This window comes from Pimephales promelas, chromosome 10 (genome assembly GCF_988280905.1).
Source record: "Pimephales promelas chromosome 10, fPimPro1.hap1.1, whole genome shotgun sequence".
Lineage (NCBI taxonomy): Eukaryota > Metazoa > Chordata > Actinopteri > Cypriniformes > Leuciscidae > Pimephales > Pimephales promelas.
In genome coordinates, this window is record NC_142778.1 from 17,635,859 (window position 1) to 17,652,458 (window position 16,600).

General features: G+C 36.1%; 1 protein-coding gene and 1 long non-coding RNA gene across 5 annotated transcripts in view; both read right to left on the bottom strand.

The window, feature by feature from the left end:
* Positions 1 to 16,600, bottom strand: part of unc13c (unc-13 homolog C (C. elegans)) — a 343,459-nt gene that overhangs the window by 81,374 nt on the left and 245,485 nt on the right. For all 3 annotated transcript variants that reach the window (XM_089135438.1, XM_089135436.1, XM_089135437.1), the window contains 3 exons: positions 14,588 to 14,684; positions 7,733 to 7,876; positions 6,236 to 6,313 (listed from right to left, as the gene is read on the bottom strand). In XM_089135438.1, coding sequence (XP_088991564.1) covers positions 6,236 to 6,313; positions 7,733 to 7,876; positions 14,588 to 14,684 — 319 coding nt within the window. The remainder of the gene's footprint in view (positions 1 to 6,235; positions 6,314 to 7,732; positions 7,877 to 14,587; positions 14,685 to 16,600) is intronic.
* On the bottom strand, positions 548 to 3,852 carry LOC120466773 (uncharacterized). Of its 2 annotated transcripts, none has more exons than XR_016169908.1 (5): positions 3,625 to 3,852; positions 3,011 to 3,077; positions 2,742 to 2,843; positions 2,372 to 2,440; positions 548 to 799 (listed from the first exon to the last, which is right to left on the bottom strand). It is a non-coding gene; the product is annotated as an uncharacterized LOC120466773 (long non-coding RNA). The 2 variants fall into 2 exon arrangements; XR_016169907.1 differs by having other exon boundaries at positions 578 to 793; positions 3,625 to 3,849.

Below are 16,600 nucleotides of genomic sequence, written 5' to 3' on the forward strand. Positions count from 1 at the left end.
GAAACAACGTCAGGGACCAAGGTTGGATCAACATTGGATTATGTTTCGATTTTGCAAATCTAATCAACGTTGATTTTGCTACGTTGTTTCACCGTTGACATCATGAATGTTGTTTCACTGTTGATGTCGCGACGTTGTTTCACGATCTCTCCTTTCAATATTGGTGAGTAAAAGTTGTATGTCGAAGTTAAACCAACATTTAATTATGCTTCGGTTTTGCAAATTGAATCAACGTTGCTATCGTGATATTGTTTCAGTCTTACCTTTCAACATGGGAGAATACAATTATACATTAAATTACAACGTAGTTTGAATACACGATCATAACAATGCTAACTGATTTAGTGATTAACTGTACATACTGTAGTCTACACTAAAACATTGTTTAATGTCAAATGACTGACAGCAATGGCTTAATTACCAACACATTTAATAAAGAGTTAGCACATGCTCAAGATTGTAAAACAAGTTTTATTTTGGAAAACAAAACAAAAAAGTCTAAAAATACTTTCTACGTCTGAAAACTTTAACTTGCAGTGTTTTCAAAGTAATGTTAAAGTAAAGTACAAATCTGAATGGAATACTTAAAAGACAGTTTTTGTTCAATTACAGTAAAACTTAGATTAAATACATTTAATATTTTAAGTGTACAGTAACAGTAGAAAAACTTAGCATCTCAATAAAATGCGACAGCCTTTTGCATTGCTCTAGTAGAGTCCCAGCTTGAGGTCTGCTCCGATGCCATCGCTTCCTCTTGCTCCCTCTTCACTTCTTGTCTGCTCTCTGTACGATCCTGTAGCTCATAAATAAAAGCAAAAACAGTTAAAACTGAATACAAAATTATTTACAAGATTTTCACTTACACTGTTCAATAACAGTCGAGTTGAAAAAGTATACAACACTATCCAAGGCATGTTATGTATTCAGATGTAAATGTACAATATCAACCATAATTAACAAGCAGTTCTTCAGAGCCCCAAGGTGGAATTGATTGCTGCTTAATATTAAAGGTCACTTTGAAATTAATTTTTGATATGTTTTATCTTACCTCAAGGGCATCCAAGATGTAGGTGTCCTTGTTTCAAAAGTATTTTCAATTTTGACATTTTTAGGTCAAACCATTCTTGTCTGTCAGTCATATAATGGAGGTCTATGGTCACCACCTCAAAGAGCATGCAAAGAAGTCCAGATTAAACATGATTTAATGACTCATAAATGTAAGTACACATTGATGGCCTAAGACACGAAACGAACAGTTTGTGTGAGAAAACCAACAGTATTTAGGCCTATATCGTTTTTACCTCTTGTAACCACAGCCAAGTCCAAGTGATCTGAAGGCATAATCGGTCTGCGCAAGCGCTGGAAGTGATTCATTGTTTACACAGAGATTTCGGAAGTTTTAACTGTCACTGGGATCTAAACATATTTAGATATATAGTAAATCGCAATAAAACTTCCGAATCTCTGTGTAAAAAATGAATGACGTACACACGCAAGAGATCACTCCCGGCGCATGCGCAGACCGAAGCGCCCGTGCCTTCAGATCAGTTGGACGTGGCTGTGGTTACAAGAGGTAAAAACGAAATAAATACTGTTAGTTTTCTCACACAAACTGCTCGTTTCGTGTCTTAGGCCATCAATGTGTACTTACATTTACGAGTCATTAAATCATGTTTAATCTGGACTTCTCTGTGCATGCTCTTTGAGGTGGGCCCCATAAATCTCCATTACACGACTGACAGACAAGAACGGTTTGACCTAAAAATGTCAAAATTGAAAATACTCTGGAAACAAAGACACCATCTTGGATGCCCTTGAGGTAAGATAAAACATATCAAAAATTAATTTCAAAGTGAACTATCCCTTTGAACCGTGATTAATTTTTCAGGATTCGTTGAAAGTTCAAGAGAAAAGCAATTAATTAAAATATATATATATGAAGAGTTCAGATGCAAAAGCCTCTAAATGCCATTTGAAATTTTCTTCTGTAATGATGATTTTTATCAAACTTGTATATTTAAGTTCAGTAATTTCACTTAAATGGCAAATTGTTATTTAAGTGAAATTACTGAACTTAAATATACAAGCTTGATAAAAATCATCATTAAAGAAGAAAATTTCAAATGGCATTTAGAGGCTTTTGCATCTGAACTCTTCATATATATATATATATATATATATATTGCATTACTATAAATGTCTTTACTGTCACTTTTGATCAATTTAATGTGTCCTTTCTGAAAAAAAATTATTTCTATTTTATATATATATATATATAAAAAAATCATATTGACCCCAAACTTTTGAACGGTAGTGTACATTTTTATTAAATTGAGTAAAATCAAATCATAAAAGGTCAATGAATGCATACCAGAAGTGATAGCAGCTAAAGAAAAATCCTCCACCAAATTGCCAGTAATCATATGGATCCTTGGTGAGTCTGGAAGGGGAAACAAGAAATGATTCAATGAAAAGCTCTAAAAAAGCCCTAAAAAAGCAGGATTCTTTTTTCATTCCATAAACAATCTTAAAATGTATTTAATACTACAAACGTTTGCCATTATAACACATTCACACAACATGAACAGAGTACTGTCATCTTTGAGACTGTTAGTTATTACATGATTAAAATGTAAACGCATATTTAAAGCATGGCATCCCAGAAAAATGTGTATCATAGAAAGGGAAGCACACAAAAAAGCCAACTGGTACATCAAAATCAAGCCATAATATAATGTTACCTGCAGCCTTTATCCTGTTATGACATGTCTGAGGGTCTTTCCCTTAATGTTTTCCAGTGAATTAAAGACAGGACTGATGAAGGTAGGTGACATGACCTTTCACTGCGGCACGTCAGAGGAAGAAAGACAAAAGTACAAAAAGTTACTCAGACTTTCTATCAGTAAATGTCTTTCTTTGATGATGAGAATCATACTTTACTTTATATTAATCCCAGTGTAGGTTTTCGAAAGAGTGTGTAAAATTGACAAGAAACAAAACAAAAACTTACTGTAGTTGGTGGATTTGTCTCTATTTGGGTGTTCTCCCCCCGAAAAAATCATATTCCAATGCTTAACCTAAAACAAATATAAACAAATATAATCATTGGCAGTTATCAGTGTTCTTAGAGGTTTTGAACTTCTAACGAATAAATTACGATTTTATCACTTTATTCCGAGACTAATTACCTCTCATGCATTTAAGCTAACACAAACCACCAACAACAACGCACAGCAGTGTCAGATGGTAACGTAAGATACATGAATAAACTTAATAATATCTCTAGCGCGCTTCACTGATGCAGTAGAAAAACACTCATTTGCAGGCTGACTGCATTAGGCCTATGTCCGTTACCAGTTTGTAAAAATCTTGTCTACAGACAGTAAAAAATGAAGATAATGATCTTCATTAACGGGTGATTATCAGCTTATAGCGTTACCCACAAACTAAATTTACACTCTATTCAACAGATTTCAACAGAACAGAACGTTAATACCTTTTAAACATTTTTTGATATTTGTTAACATATCTAAAGTGAAACTGTGGTAACGACATACATTAAGGACAGGAACATAACGTTTAACGTTCACGTTAGACTGTTAAGATTAAAAAATGTTGTCTTACCTTTAGTGATTTCGCCAGTATTTTTACAGACCACGTAACATTACGACCCCATCCTCTGTTCACATTCCAGCTTTTGTCCTTCATTGACATATCACAACTCAAATTCGCTCAAAATAAGAATTTAACAAGAATTTTTAAAATAATCCGTGTCCGACGGGGTAATAATCAGCAGAGCAGATGCTCACCTCATACCGACTCAAACAATAACGGACGTATTTTCAAACTTAAAATAGGCGCGCATTTTTGTCATTGGCCAGTTTCCTGGAAGACAGAAAGATTAACCAATCATGATCAAAGTAAACCGGTGAAACAACCAATAACAGTAGTTTCAGCGTGGTAACGTAGCGAAATGTGTATAGAATATTTAGTTTGCAGTCTGTATTTATTTAATTAATTTGTCAAATGGTGTTTTCATGACAGTGTATGATTTAAAAAAAAATAATAATAAAGCATGGTAAACTGTTAGGTAAGCACACAGTATTGTAAATCCACACAAAATCACAAAGCAAAAAGTTTCTGCTGCACTCTTGAGGTTGAAATTATTGGAGAGTTGTCTATAATGATAATAATTATATTTTAACATAGCCAAGGCTGTATTATCAGACTATCATTAAATGCTAATAATGATCATAAACTTTATAAGGCAGATTTCTGTTGTATGTGGTTGAAAACATTACGTTGTTCCAACGTACAGATCTTGTACAAATTTCAACGTTGATTTAGAAGTGTTTTCTTAACATTTTTCAACCGTTTAGCATTAAACGTTATATCAACGTTGTTTCAATGTTGAAACAACAACTGACATTATTTCAACCATATTTCAACGTTGAAGGTCGGTCGTATGCCAGCTGGGTTGTTTGTGATCTTGATTTGTGCAGACCCGAGATGGGACTGAGTAGATGGTTCCTTACTGGAACTGCCTTTGAGTTATACGTTGTATTGTCAAATTATTGTTTTGCTTATGCATCTCTGCTATATTTTTAATGTCTCTCTCTCTCTCTCTCTCTCTCTCGTTGTCGGCAGGGTCCAGGCACCTTCACTCTGTGTCATTCTCTTTGCTGACATTAGTCGGCGTGTGTTCTAGTGTGTGTGCACTGTGATTTGAGTGATTTTCATTTTTTAAGGGTGATTAATCTATGAGACTGCCCCTGTTGGTGAGCCCCAGTGATAATTGAACCTTCTAATGAGATGAGTGTGGCTGTCTGTTAATGCACTTTTTTATAACTGTCAATAAATTTTTTGTGTGATTACCTATGTCTCTGGCTCTAATGGTGACTAGAACCTGTGCGTGCCTTTAGAGGGCGCGTTTAATTCCTTGGGTGAAATTCCCAAGGTGGCGTAGTCGGAAACTAATATCAACTTGAGTTTGCTGAGCACGTGTATAAATGAGTGCTCCGCCCCACCCTATAACACTCGCTTTGCCACATACACAACAGTTCTTTCTGGTTCTTGAATCTGACTGGCTGAGAGCCTTTCCAGCACACAGTAACAGCTCTCTGAAGGTTTCACCATTTGTATCACTCCGCTTGCGGCGACTATCATGGCGGTCGAGCAAATCCACCATCATTTTTAAAAATACTACTGTTGTTGTGTCACGAAATGTAGTTTTTGGTGAGAAATTAGTTATTTTGTCCTCAAATATGTGAGTAATATATAATCATTGTTCCTATTTTACAATCTGTTACAGTGAATGTCAAATAAACACTGACCAGACTTGTGTTGACACACACATATTACCTAGAGATACGGCAGTCAAAACACTTGTGTAAGTGTCCCAGGATTTGACTGGATGGGTAGGAGTGCATAATTAGTGCAGTCTATAAGCTAATTAAAACGGGCTCTTACTGTCTACACTGGCACACTTCTTAAAGGTCACATGTCAGCCGTGTGAAAAATAGGTGTAAAGCTCTGAAATGAAAATATGAAGCAGTTGCCTAATTGAAATGAGGGAACATCGTCTCAATGACAAGAGCTGGTGATTTCACACAGTCGTAAATTTAATTTAAGACAATGTATATAAACTCTGACGTCGCTGATTTATGGGCATTGGTGCGTTTAAAGATGTAGATATTCTTAGGATGAAGTGTGCTGTCAATTAAGCGATGGATGAGACCCGAGGAGCGGCTCTATCCTCTGAGACAGAACAGAGATATGTCTTTAATTACCGGCCGCATGATTTTCTCTCTGTGGTCCTGTCACTGCACTTAAAAGATACATCTGTCTTTCTTCCCACCACAGACGTCCTGCATGCCAAGCTTTTATAAGCATTACATGAAAACACTGTGAAAAATAAGAGGTAGAACAAAAGCTGCTCTGAGTTAGCGCCGTGAATGCTGTCATTTTACACAAAGAAAGGGAAGTTAAAAGCAAAGAGGAAGGAGACGATGCTCTTTATTTGTCGTCTACATATTCCACTCTCACAAAGACATAATGCAAAGTCAAATTTAATGTCTTACTATGGTCTCCGGGTTGGTTTCCATGGCAATGTCCCCAGTGTAATCTGATCAAGCCTTGTTCGGACACTTACAGGGTCATGACTTTAAAACATGCTGACATTTTATGACGAAGCAGTTTTGCAAGTGTGTGTGTGCAAACCTGTTCATAGACTCACCAAGTTCTCCTTGTTCAGATGGTTGCAAAAGTCTTTGGAGATGATCGCAGCATATTGGAGAAGAACTTTGTTTATGGTCTGTAAAGAGAGTAAAATGTAGATTCAAATATTATAAAAAAACAGTACAATTTAACTTTGTGAAAGCAATAAGTTGGGAATGTGGTGCTGTTATCATTTACAAATCTAAAACACATATGTACATAAACTACCAGTCCAAATGTTGCTGAAAGTCTCTTATGCTGATTAGGACAGCATTTATTTGATAAAAAATATAGTGAAAAATTATTACAATTTGAAAGGGAAAGGGAATAAAACTCTTAATATATTCATAAATATGTACATAAGTAAATGAGTGGAGTAATGACATGCGTCTTCTCAGGCCGCCGTAATAGATTTCTCTTGTCAAGTGTGCATGAAGTAATCAATGCCTCCTACAAACCCTTTACCCACAATCCAGTGGGTGGAGAGCTGGTATCAATCTTTCTCTGTCTCTCTCTTTTTCTCTCTCAGCTCATTTGCATTCAAAGGAAACATTTACAATAGGAAAATATATAAGCTGTCATAATCTGCTATGTGTATACACTACTGTGAAGAAAAACAATCACCATATTGATAAGTTGTCTCAGTAGATGTTTTAATTTGATAAACATCACTATTAGTATTGCTTATAGGTTTAGCGATGTGATCAAACTTCTAAAACTGGCAAACATCGTGGCTTCACAGGGCAAAAACTTTCTGCATTTTTACATTTTCAAAAAATATAAAAATATCAAAGACCAAAAAATGTCCCCACAAGGACAAGGATTTTGGAGATTAAGGATTTTGGAGTATACCTGAACCTCACACACGTACAAATTAACTTTTGAACTTTCTATTCCTCAAAGAATCACGTTTTCCACAAAAATATGAGACAGCACAACTCTATTCAACATTGATAATGATCAGAAATGTTTTTAGAGTAAGCGACTGTAGGTTTCCCCTAAAAGTGTAACACTGCAGTGCTTTCAAAACATTGCTCTATTCATTTGATAATCCTTACTAATATTCACAATTCCTTTTGGTGATACTAGTGGGGCAAAAAATTATACTACTTGACATTTAAAGAAAATCAAGTAATGGTGCAAAAATACACCCTAAAAATTCCCAGCCAACAAAGATCTGGATTTATGCCTAGTTTCAAAGCTTTTCTCCATCATTTGTTCTATTGATCATGTTATGCTCTCAGCTGCCAGGCAACCATATGACAACCTACAGTTAGTGTAATGTCGATTGGCGAAAGAACCGATTTTTTTTTTTGTGTGTGTGTGATTATTATTGTTAATTTATGTAATTCTTTATTGAAGATTGGTGTCTTTTATCATACTGCCACCGAGACTATGCAAGTATGATTTTACCACATTTAAGTTTTTTGTTTACTTCGTTTTACATCACAGGAACATGCAAAATCCCCAATGCACAGCCTCAAAAGACAAACTTTCTATTCGGATGTTGTCTTACCTTTGCAAATCTGCGCATGAAGTGAGCAAGAGCTTGAGGGTTCGGACACTCCAGCTTCTTAATGATCTCAAAGCTTTGGTTCAACTGCGTGAACACATCCACCACCGAGCAAGAGAAGAGAGCATGTTCTGATGTCTGCTGGAACTGTAATGATAACACAAAAATCAAAACATTAATGATTGTGTCCGCCACACAATACAGAGGATGTCAACATTGATTTGAGAACAGTTCGGGGAAGCTCGGGTAGATCTGTTTGCCTCCCACGACTCTTCCCATTGCAGCCTGTTTTATTCCCTGACCGAGGGCAGGCTCGGCACAGATGCACTGGCGCACAGCTGGCCGCAGGGCCTCTGCAAGTATGCGTTTCCCACAGTGAGCCTTCTCACATAGACCCTGTGCAAGATCAGAGAGGACGAGGAGCAGGTCATTTTGGTTGCGCCCCACTGGCCCACCCGGACCTGGTTCCCCGAACATGTACTCCTCGCGACAGCACCTCCCTGGCCAATTCCTCTAAGGAAAGACCTCCTTTCTCAGGGACGGGGCACCCTATGGCACCCTCGTTCCGATCTTTGGAACCTCTACATTGAATTTGTTGTCTTGTGCGTACTATAAATCCATTGCTTTAATATAAAATCTGTGCAAAACTGTTCAAAATTGAACTGTAAAGACGATTTAAAACTGATTTGCACATGACACCTCTTGAATTAGACTACAGAAAATTGCATTCATATTTCAGACATCTGTTGTATTGATTGTCTTGTGCATACTATATCCATTGTATTAATAAAACAATATTTGGTAACACTTTACGGAAAGGGTACATAAATTCAGTAATGCAAGTTCAACGTTTTTCATTCATGACTTCATGGATGAACAACACCTTAATTAAAGCATTAACTAAGATGAGGACATCATGATAAATTATGATTTTTTACGCATGATCTATACTTCTGCATATCACTGTTGTCTTGGGACGCTGCCGCTGAACTTTTTTTGACGGCGATCAGCTGTAAAATGGCTTGGTCCTGCTCGGTTTTCGTTGACTTTGAATAAAACAATTGAAAGTTTTTCAAAAGATCCTCTGGGGTCAATGTGTCAGCGTGACAGAAGTTTGATGCTGTCGTGTGAGAACAAGCAACAGCTGGCATTTTTCCTCCTCCCGAGTGCCTCATCTTAATCTCCTCGCGTAAATTATGCGATTTTGATGCCTTTCTTACCCCCTGCAGAAACCACCACAGGTTCATCAATTCTTCATTCGTCAAAGTTATTCTTTTTTTTTAGTTTGTTTGTTTGTTGACCGAAAAATACAAAATAGATAAGAAAACCTAGAAAGCCGGGTGTATTTAAAGTGCTGCTGTTACTGTTTACATTGCGTGGAATGGTGCGTTTTGATTGGTTGAGCGGATGTATCGCATTTTGCAGAGAAGGGAGACTGGCGTTTGTCTCGGTTTGGAAAGAAAGGGAGAAAACATTACATACTAACATGGCGGATATCACATTTTATGTAAAATTAAACATTGACTTTTCAATACTGACCAGATACTATACAGATTTTTGGAGTAACTCAATTTTTAAAAAAATGGTGTATATCACGTTTTGGAACCAAACTCTTCATATATATATATATATATATATATATATATATATATATATAATCCTTGTATTCTTTCTTGTGTGACACACCTGAATGAAAGGCTCATTATGCAGGTCTTTGTCTTCTCGCGTGAGAACCACCTAATTATTGTTGAGGGGGTTGGGCCACGCATATTGCCAAACAAAAACATTTTTTTTTGACAATTTAAAACAATCTATTGTTTTGTGTGAATGATTAGGCAGGGTGATTTTCAGATCATTTTGAAGCAAAAACTACATATTTAATGTGTTTTGTGGGCTTATTTCAGAAACTTTAATTTTTAGTTTTTTCAATAACCATGCATAAACATTATTCTCTCAAAAATACAAACATGTACATACATGTTGCTCATATATTATGGTAGACATGTTTGATTGAGTGTAATTTCACCTGTGCCATTAAAGGGTTAGTTCACCCAAAAATGAAAATTAAGTCATTAATTACTCACCCCCATGCTGTACCAACCCCGTAAGACCTTCGTTCGTCTTCGGAACACAAGTGAAGATATTTTTGATTAAATTTGAGAGCTGTATAACTACCACATTGGCTGCCTAAGGGACTGCCTCTTGACGGCCCAGAAAGTCAATGAAGAAAATTATATATATATATTAAATATCCCAAGTGACTACCGTGGCTCAACTATATGTTTATCAGGCGACGCGAATACTTTTTGTGCGAAAAAACAAACAAAAATAACGAGTTTATTCGACTATTTCTTTTCTTCCTTGTAGGCCAGAAACGAGATTTCCTTAGATTTACACGACGCATGCGCGAGAATTGCGATCTGCTTACACTACTTCAGATCGCAATTCTCGCGCATGCGTCGTGGAAATCTAAGGAAATCTCGTTTCTGGCCTACAAGGAAGAAAAGAAATAGTCGAATAAACTCGTTATTTTTGTTTGTTTTTTCGCACAAAAAGTATTCGCGTCGCTTGATAAACATATAGTTGAGCCACGGTAGTCACTTGGGATATTTAAACATTTTCTTCATTGACTTTCTGGGCCGTCAAGAGGCAGTCCTTTAGGAGCCAATGTGGTAGTTATACAGCTCTCAAATTTAATCAAAAATATCTTCATTTGTGTTCCGAAGACGAACGAAGGTCTTACGGGGTTGGTACAGCATGGGGGTGAGTAATTAATGACTTAATTTTCATTTTTGGGTGAACTAACCCTTTAATGTTTATAAGCAACTGAAAAAAGCACAAATGTCAGGGCATGTCAAAACATCTCAAGGACCCCAAAAACATATTAGACCCCCAGAGGGTTAATAAAAAACACAGACTGTGTATTCATATTTAACCTTTTTAAACGTACATGTAAAATATTTTTCAAGGCGATCATTATTTAAAACGTATCACTTTATTTGTTTCCCTGATGACGCGTCATTGTTTGTCACGTGACACACCGCAGCCACTGATCTGATTTTTTTTCTGATTTTTTATTCAAAATATTCACAAATTTGTTAGCTTTGGCATGAAATATTTGATATTCCGATTGTCAAATATATGCAAGTGGAAGTTGAGAATGCCTCCTTGAGCATGTGTCTTTCCCTTGGCAAGCCAACTTGCCACTCCTGGAGTTGAAAGATTCCACCCTACGGGCTGGATACTCCAGTGTTCTTTCGTATGCTACCCCCTATCGGACCTCCCTTCGGGCGGGCATGGTTGCTTCTCTCTCCTGAGATATGCTTCCCAGTGTACCTTGGTAATCCTACGTTAAGTGGGAGTCCTTCGTCCGTGCCAGTCTCACGACAGGAAGCTCACACTTACGCAGGGCACAGGAAAACAGACGAGAGGTGGCGTGATAAGACTGGTACCCCCATTTCGTCATCATAAAATGTAACTTGAAGTGACTACAAAAGATCACATCTCGGTTATGTATGTAACCCTCGTTCCCTGAGTAGGGAATGGAGATGTTACGTCTTCCTGCCACCAACGTCAAGCTCAGCTTGGCTCCTCAGCAGGGAAACCTGTCTGCATTCTGCAAGCGTTCTTCCTTTTATACCCACGAGGTGGGGCGAAGTTACGCCATGCAAATTCCGCAGACCCATGGAATTTCTTTGCTATTGGCTCATTTTTTAACCCTCGAAGGTGATAGGCCTCTATGTGAAATCATGATTTTGTCATCATTTGACATAACATCTCCATTCCCAACTTAGAGAACGAGAGTTCCATACGTAACCGAGACGTTCTGTTGAACTTTCTATTCATCAAAAAATCCTAAAAAAAAAAAACTACTATCAGTGTTTTCACAAAAATATGAAGCAGCACAACTGCTTTCAACATTGACACAGGAATGCTTCTTGAGCAGCAAATCAGCATATTAGGATGATAATGTGACACTGCAAACTGGAGTAATGATGCTGAAAATTCAGCTTTGGATCAAAGGAAGAAATTACATATAATATAACATATATTACAAACAGAAAACAGTTCTTTTAAATTGCAACAATATTTTACAATATTGCTGTTTTTACAGTATTTTTTACTCTGTCTTGGTCCTTTTTTTAAAATAGTAAAAAAAAAAATCGTATAAACCTCAAACTTTTGAACAGTTGTGAAAGGGAAAGGAGACTTTTTTGGGGGGTGAATTATTCAATATTGGTTTACCTACAACCAACATGCTGAACTGAAGAATCTATAATTTAATATCAAGGAATGACATTGGTTTGTGATGAGAAGATGCTGCCAGTATAAGCACTGAAGATGTTTTTAAGAAGACAGCTCTGGTATGATTCAGAGCCTTTGGGAATGCCTGCCAACATAACCTATGACACAATTAACCTGCATTTCTGCCCTTATTCTCCAGGCGCTTCTGCCAACAAGCACAAGCCTAATAATCATTAGGCAATTAACTCAAAGTGCTGCTCCATTAGCATCTTAATGTAGAGCTGAATCTCACAAGACTTGAACCTGAGTGCAGCTAAACATCTAAACACAGTTAGCAACCCACTATGTTCATGTAATCTTAGCACTAGCACTGCCTATAAATAAACTCCGGCTCTGCTGTTAACAGTAGGAAGAAGAAAAAACAAACAAACATTTCAACACTGTTTTCATTGCTCTGCAACACTAATCTGTATCTGAAAATGTCCATGTGTAATTATATTTGTCAGTGTCACATATCACATGTAATAACGTGGCCGTTCATCACGGCAGTGGATAATGTGCAGACCAATATTAACAGCACTAAATGGTTTGTGTTTTCATCGCAACCAATTTCAGGTGAAAGAAATTAGCATATGAAACCAATCATGCCAGCGAGGGGAACATTGAGCAGGATAAATGTGTGTTTTTGTACAGCCTTACAGTAACAGCAGCTCATATTTACATCAGTCCAATCAGAAGCATTCGTTTGGTTTATTTCATGAATACTCATCAGCCTAATTCTTTCAATTTACCAGCACGTCAGATTCCATTCACCGTGTTTGTCTGTGCTATGAGAAAAACACATTGCTTAATAAATTCTCAGCGCAAATGTCATAAAATAAAAAATAAATAAAAATCTCCTAGAGCTAATTGAATTAAAATTGTTATAAACTTGTTCAAATGACTGGATTTCTGAGATGAACATGAATGCCACCACTAGGGTTGGGTATCGAGAATCGAGTATCGATTGGAACCGAGACTAACTTTTCGTTTTTCCCGGAATCGTTCAAAAGTAAAAATTTCGATTCCTAGTTTCGATATTCACAGTCCGCCGAGCGGAAGAAGATACCGCTGAACAACACCAACGAAGAAGCGTCTACCGGAAGTGTTGGCATAACCACGCGAGTCAAACATGAGTAGCTTCCCAGATAGCAGACTGACATTGAATCAATGTGGAAATATGACATCGAAACAACGTTGATCTGACATTGTTTTGCTCATCGAATTAACGTTGAACCAACGTCAGATGCGTCATTCTTTCAAAACTAACGGAAAATCAACTTGAAATCAACGCGTTGTTTCAACGTTATGAAAGCAAACCAATTTTCGATTTTCATTTAGCTTTGAAGAATGCCGCGTCTGACGTTGGTTCAACGTTAATTCGATGAGCAAATCAACGTTGTTTCAATGTCATGAGAGACGTCGTTTCCACATTGATTCAATGTCAGTTTGCTGTCTGGGTTATGTCGACTATCCAAAGTGTGGCTTCACTTTTCTAAAAATAACGAAATCTTGGCAAAATGCAAAATTTGTGACAAAAGGAGTTTTTTACAGAAGGAGTATTTCCTTCAGAAAGGATTATTTCCTTCAGAAAGGCCGTTGGTTAGCAAGGTTAGCTAAACTTTTTTGACCCTGCCTCTTAAAAGAATCGGAATCGAGAATCGTTAGGAACCGGAATCGAAACAAGGAATCGGAATCGGAATCAGAATCGTTCAAATTCAAACGATACCCAACCCTAGCCACCACTCAGCTAACAAAATTGTCCATAACGTTTTGCTAACGTTCCTAATAAATTAGGAAAACGTTATTTCTGATGTTCACATGTCCATTTTTAAAATGTTTTAAAAACAATTGTGTATTGGTTGTACAAATGTTAAGGGAACGTTTAATCATTTTGCAAACATTATGTTCAGTTTGAATGTACTCTGAAACGAGTAAAAATTTTAGACGAATGTCCAACTTTTTTTTATTTATTTGTTCATAACTTTGAGAGAAAGTTTGCCAAGGTTTTGAGGAGATTCTCCTCTTAGCTGGGTACTTTATTGTTTTTACCAGTAAGAAGTCAAAGGATTTTGAGCCATGACTTTGAAGTGTCAAATAAGAAATATGGCAACTGGTTTTGATCATATTTAAGTTTAGTCTACATGCATTTGTGTACTGATTATGAAACAGCAAATAGCTTGCCGGAAAATACTCATTTAAAAGGTTGTGACAGGCTACAGAAGAATTATTATGAGAACAGAGTAAGAATGATTAAGAAAATAAATCAAGAATTAATCATATACCCAAAGCATATCCTTATTTTGTTGTTGCACTAAAAAGTGTCCCGTTGAGGAAAAAAAAGAGGATGAAATAAACTCATCCTGTGCTTTCAATTTATTCTGACGAATCATAATTTCAATGTCCATAATTCAAATAGTAATAGTAAGTAGGAACTTCACTTTGAAGGCAGCATACAAGCAAAAGAGAAATGCGGCATTTAGTGTTAATGTGACGTTTAGATGGTAATGGACTATTTGCCAATTTACAAATGAAAAGCTTGACTGAAGTAAAGTAACAATACGAAAAACTCACCCCATCTTTTTTATCTCTCTCTAGAGCTCCGTTAACAAAATCCATCGCTACATCTTCATTTTCATCCAACCACTGGATAACAAACGGCTCAAACCACCTGCAGAGAGAGAATAAAGCAGTAAAGGCTGTGAGCGCTATTGACGCCTCAGACTGAAACTGTAAAAAAGTTCTATCACAAAATGTTATTCTGATCTTTTTTTCACCCTATTTCATCATCCACGTGATGTGAGAAACAAATGATGTGACAAAGTTTAATTCCTATTTTTATATGAACCAGGATTATTTTTGTTAACTTAAATTATTAAAGCATTTTTGTTCATTGAAGCTGAAATAAAATATAAATATTAGATAAAAAATATATACATTTAACGAAAATGTTTAATGTTGCCTTTTATACACAAAATTACAAAATGAAAAATAGCTAAAACTGAAATAAAAGAAATTAAACCTAAATACTGCTATGACAGCATAAGCTTTTACATTGCATTAACGTTTCAAAAATAAGTTAAAAATATTATATAAATTATAAAAAAGTTGAAAATTGCTTAAGACATTTTTTTAAGTCAATTTAATGTAGTTTAAGTTGATTATACTTTTTTACAGTGCAGTATTGTATATATACGGTCTAAAAAAGTAACTAAAATTAAAACAAAAAAGAATTGCTTGGGGGCACAGCACTGTTTACTCAAATAAACTTGCCTTGCCTTGCCTTGTACAGGTGGGGAAAAAGTGTGTTAAGATAAAGAAATTCAGTTGAGGAGACTACATAAATCTGTTTGTGACGTTCATGCAAAAGTACAAACATTGTCTCACAAAAACAGTTCACCGACAATAGACAAACAAGCATTTGGTAAGCTGAAATGAGACAAACATCTCTTTAAATCAAAGCGTTGTAGATGGCCTGTGGCAGGCACAATCACACTAATAGCTCTGCTAATGTAATGAACCTGCGCTAGCTGTTTACTCAGATTGAGATGGTTTGCAGTCGCTCATTGTTTTTGACAGTAATAAGGGAATTAATATGATGGCATTTAGCTTGCTATCTTAAATATTGATCTGGATTGCTCTATGTGACGGTTTCCTAACCACACATTCACCGATAAGACTCTGATTGCTCAGGAAATTTGCAGATAGATCTATCTGCTGAGTGTTTTATTTATTTATTTATTTATTTTCATCTAGCCCCCCTTTTACCCTCAAATCTGATAACACTTTTTACCCTCTGGGGTCAATTTGACCCCAGTAATTTAAACCTCCACAATAAGTTTTATTATTATTTTTTTTTTTACAAAGGTTTGTCTTTGTTGACTACTTAAGTAACATTTTAAGTTGACATCCACCCACCACCCCCCTCCCCACCCCACCCCACCTAACCCCTTATACATCCAGAATACCCATTGCACGACTATGGACAAATTTACAAATCAACATAAAATCTTACTGATTTGACCTAAAATTGGAAAAGTATAAATACATCTGGTGTTTTATTTGTTTTATAATATTTCTAAGTATAGATTTTTGTAATATATAACATTTGGAAAGAAAAACTATTTATTTTATCAAGGATAGTAACACGAGTTATGTTTGGGGTCAATCTCACAAAAATTATGTTTTCTCCTCCCCCATGGCACGGGAAACATCAAAGTTCTCACAAAAATGATGTTTTCCCCTCCCAAATGCACAGGAAAGAATTATTAGTTATCTCGAGAATTATGTCACATGTCATGTGAACTACTAGTAGTTCTCGCAATACTACAGATATGGTTATGTTTGGTTAGAGCCCTAAAACAGAGGGACGTTTTTTGAAAATGATATTGAATATGTAAAATTACAATGACACATTATAAATTCAAATTATAACATGTTATAATGACCTCAATATAACAACCAAAACAAATGTGTGAGAAATTTTAATATTTCTTCTGTTTTATTATACAACTAAAAGAGCCTGGGGTCAAATTGACCCCAAGGAACACCGATGCTACAAAATTTGTACAGGACTTTGAAAAAATA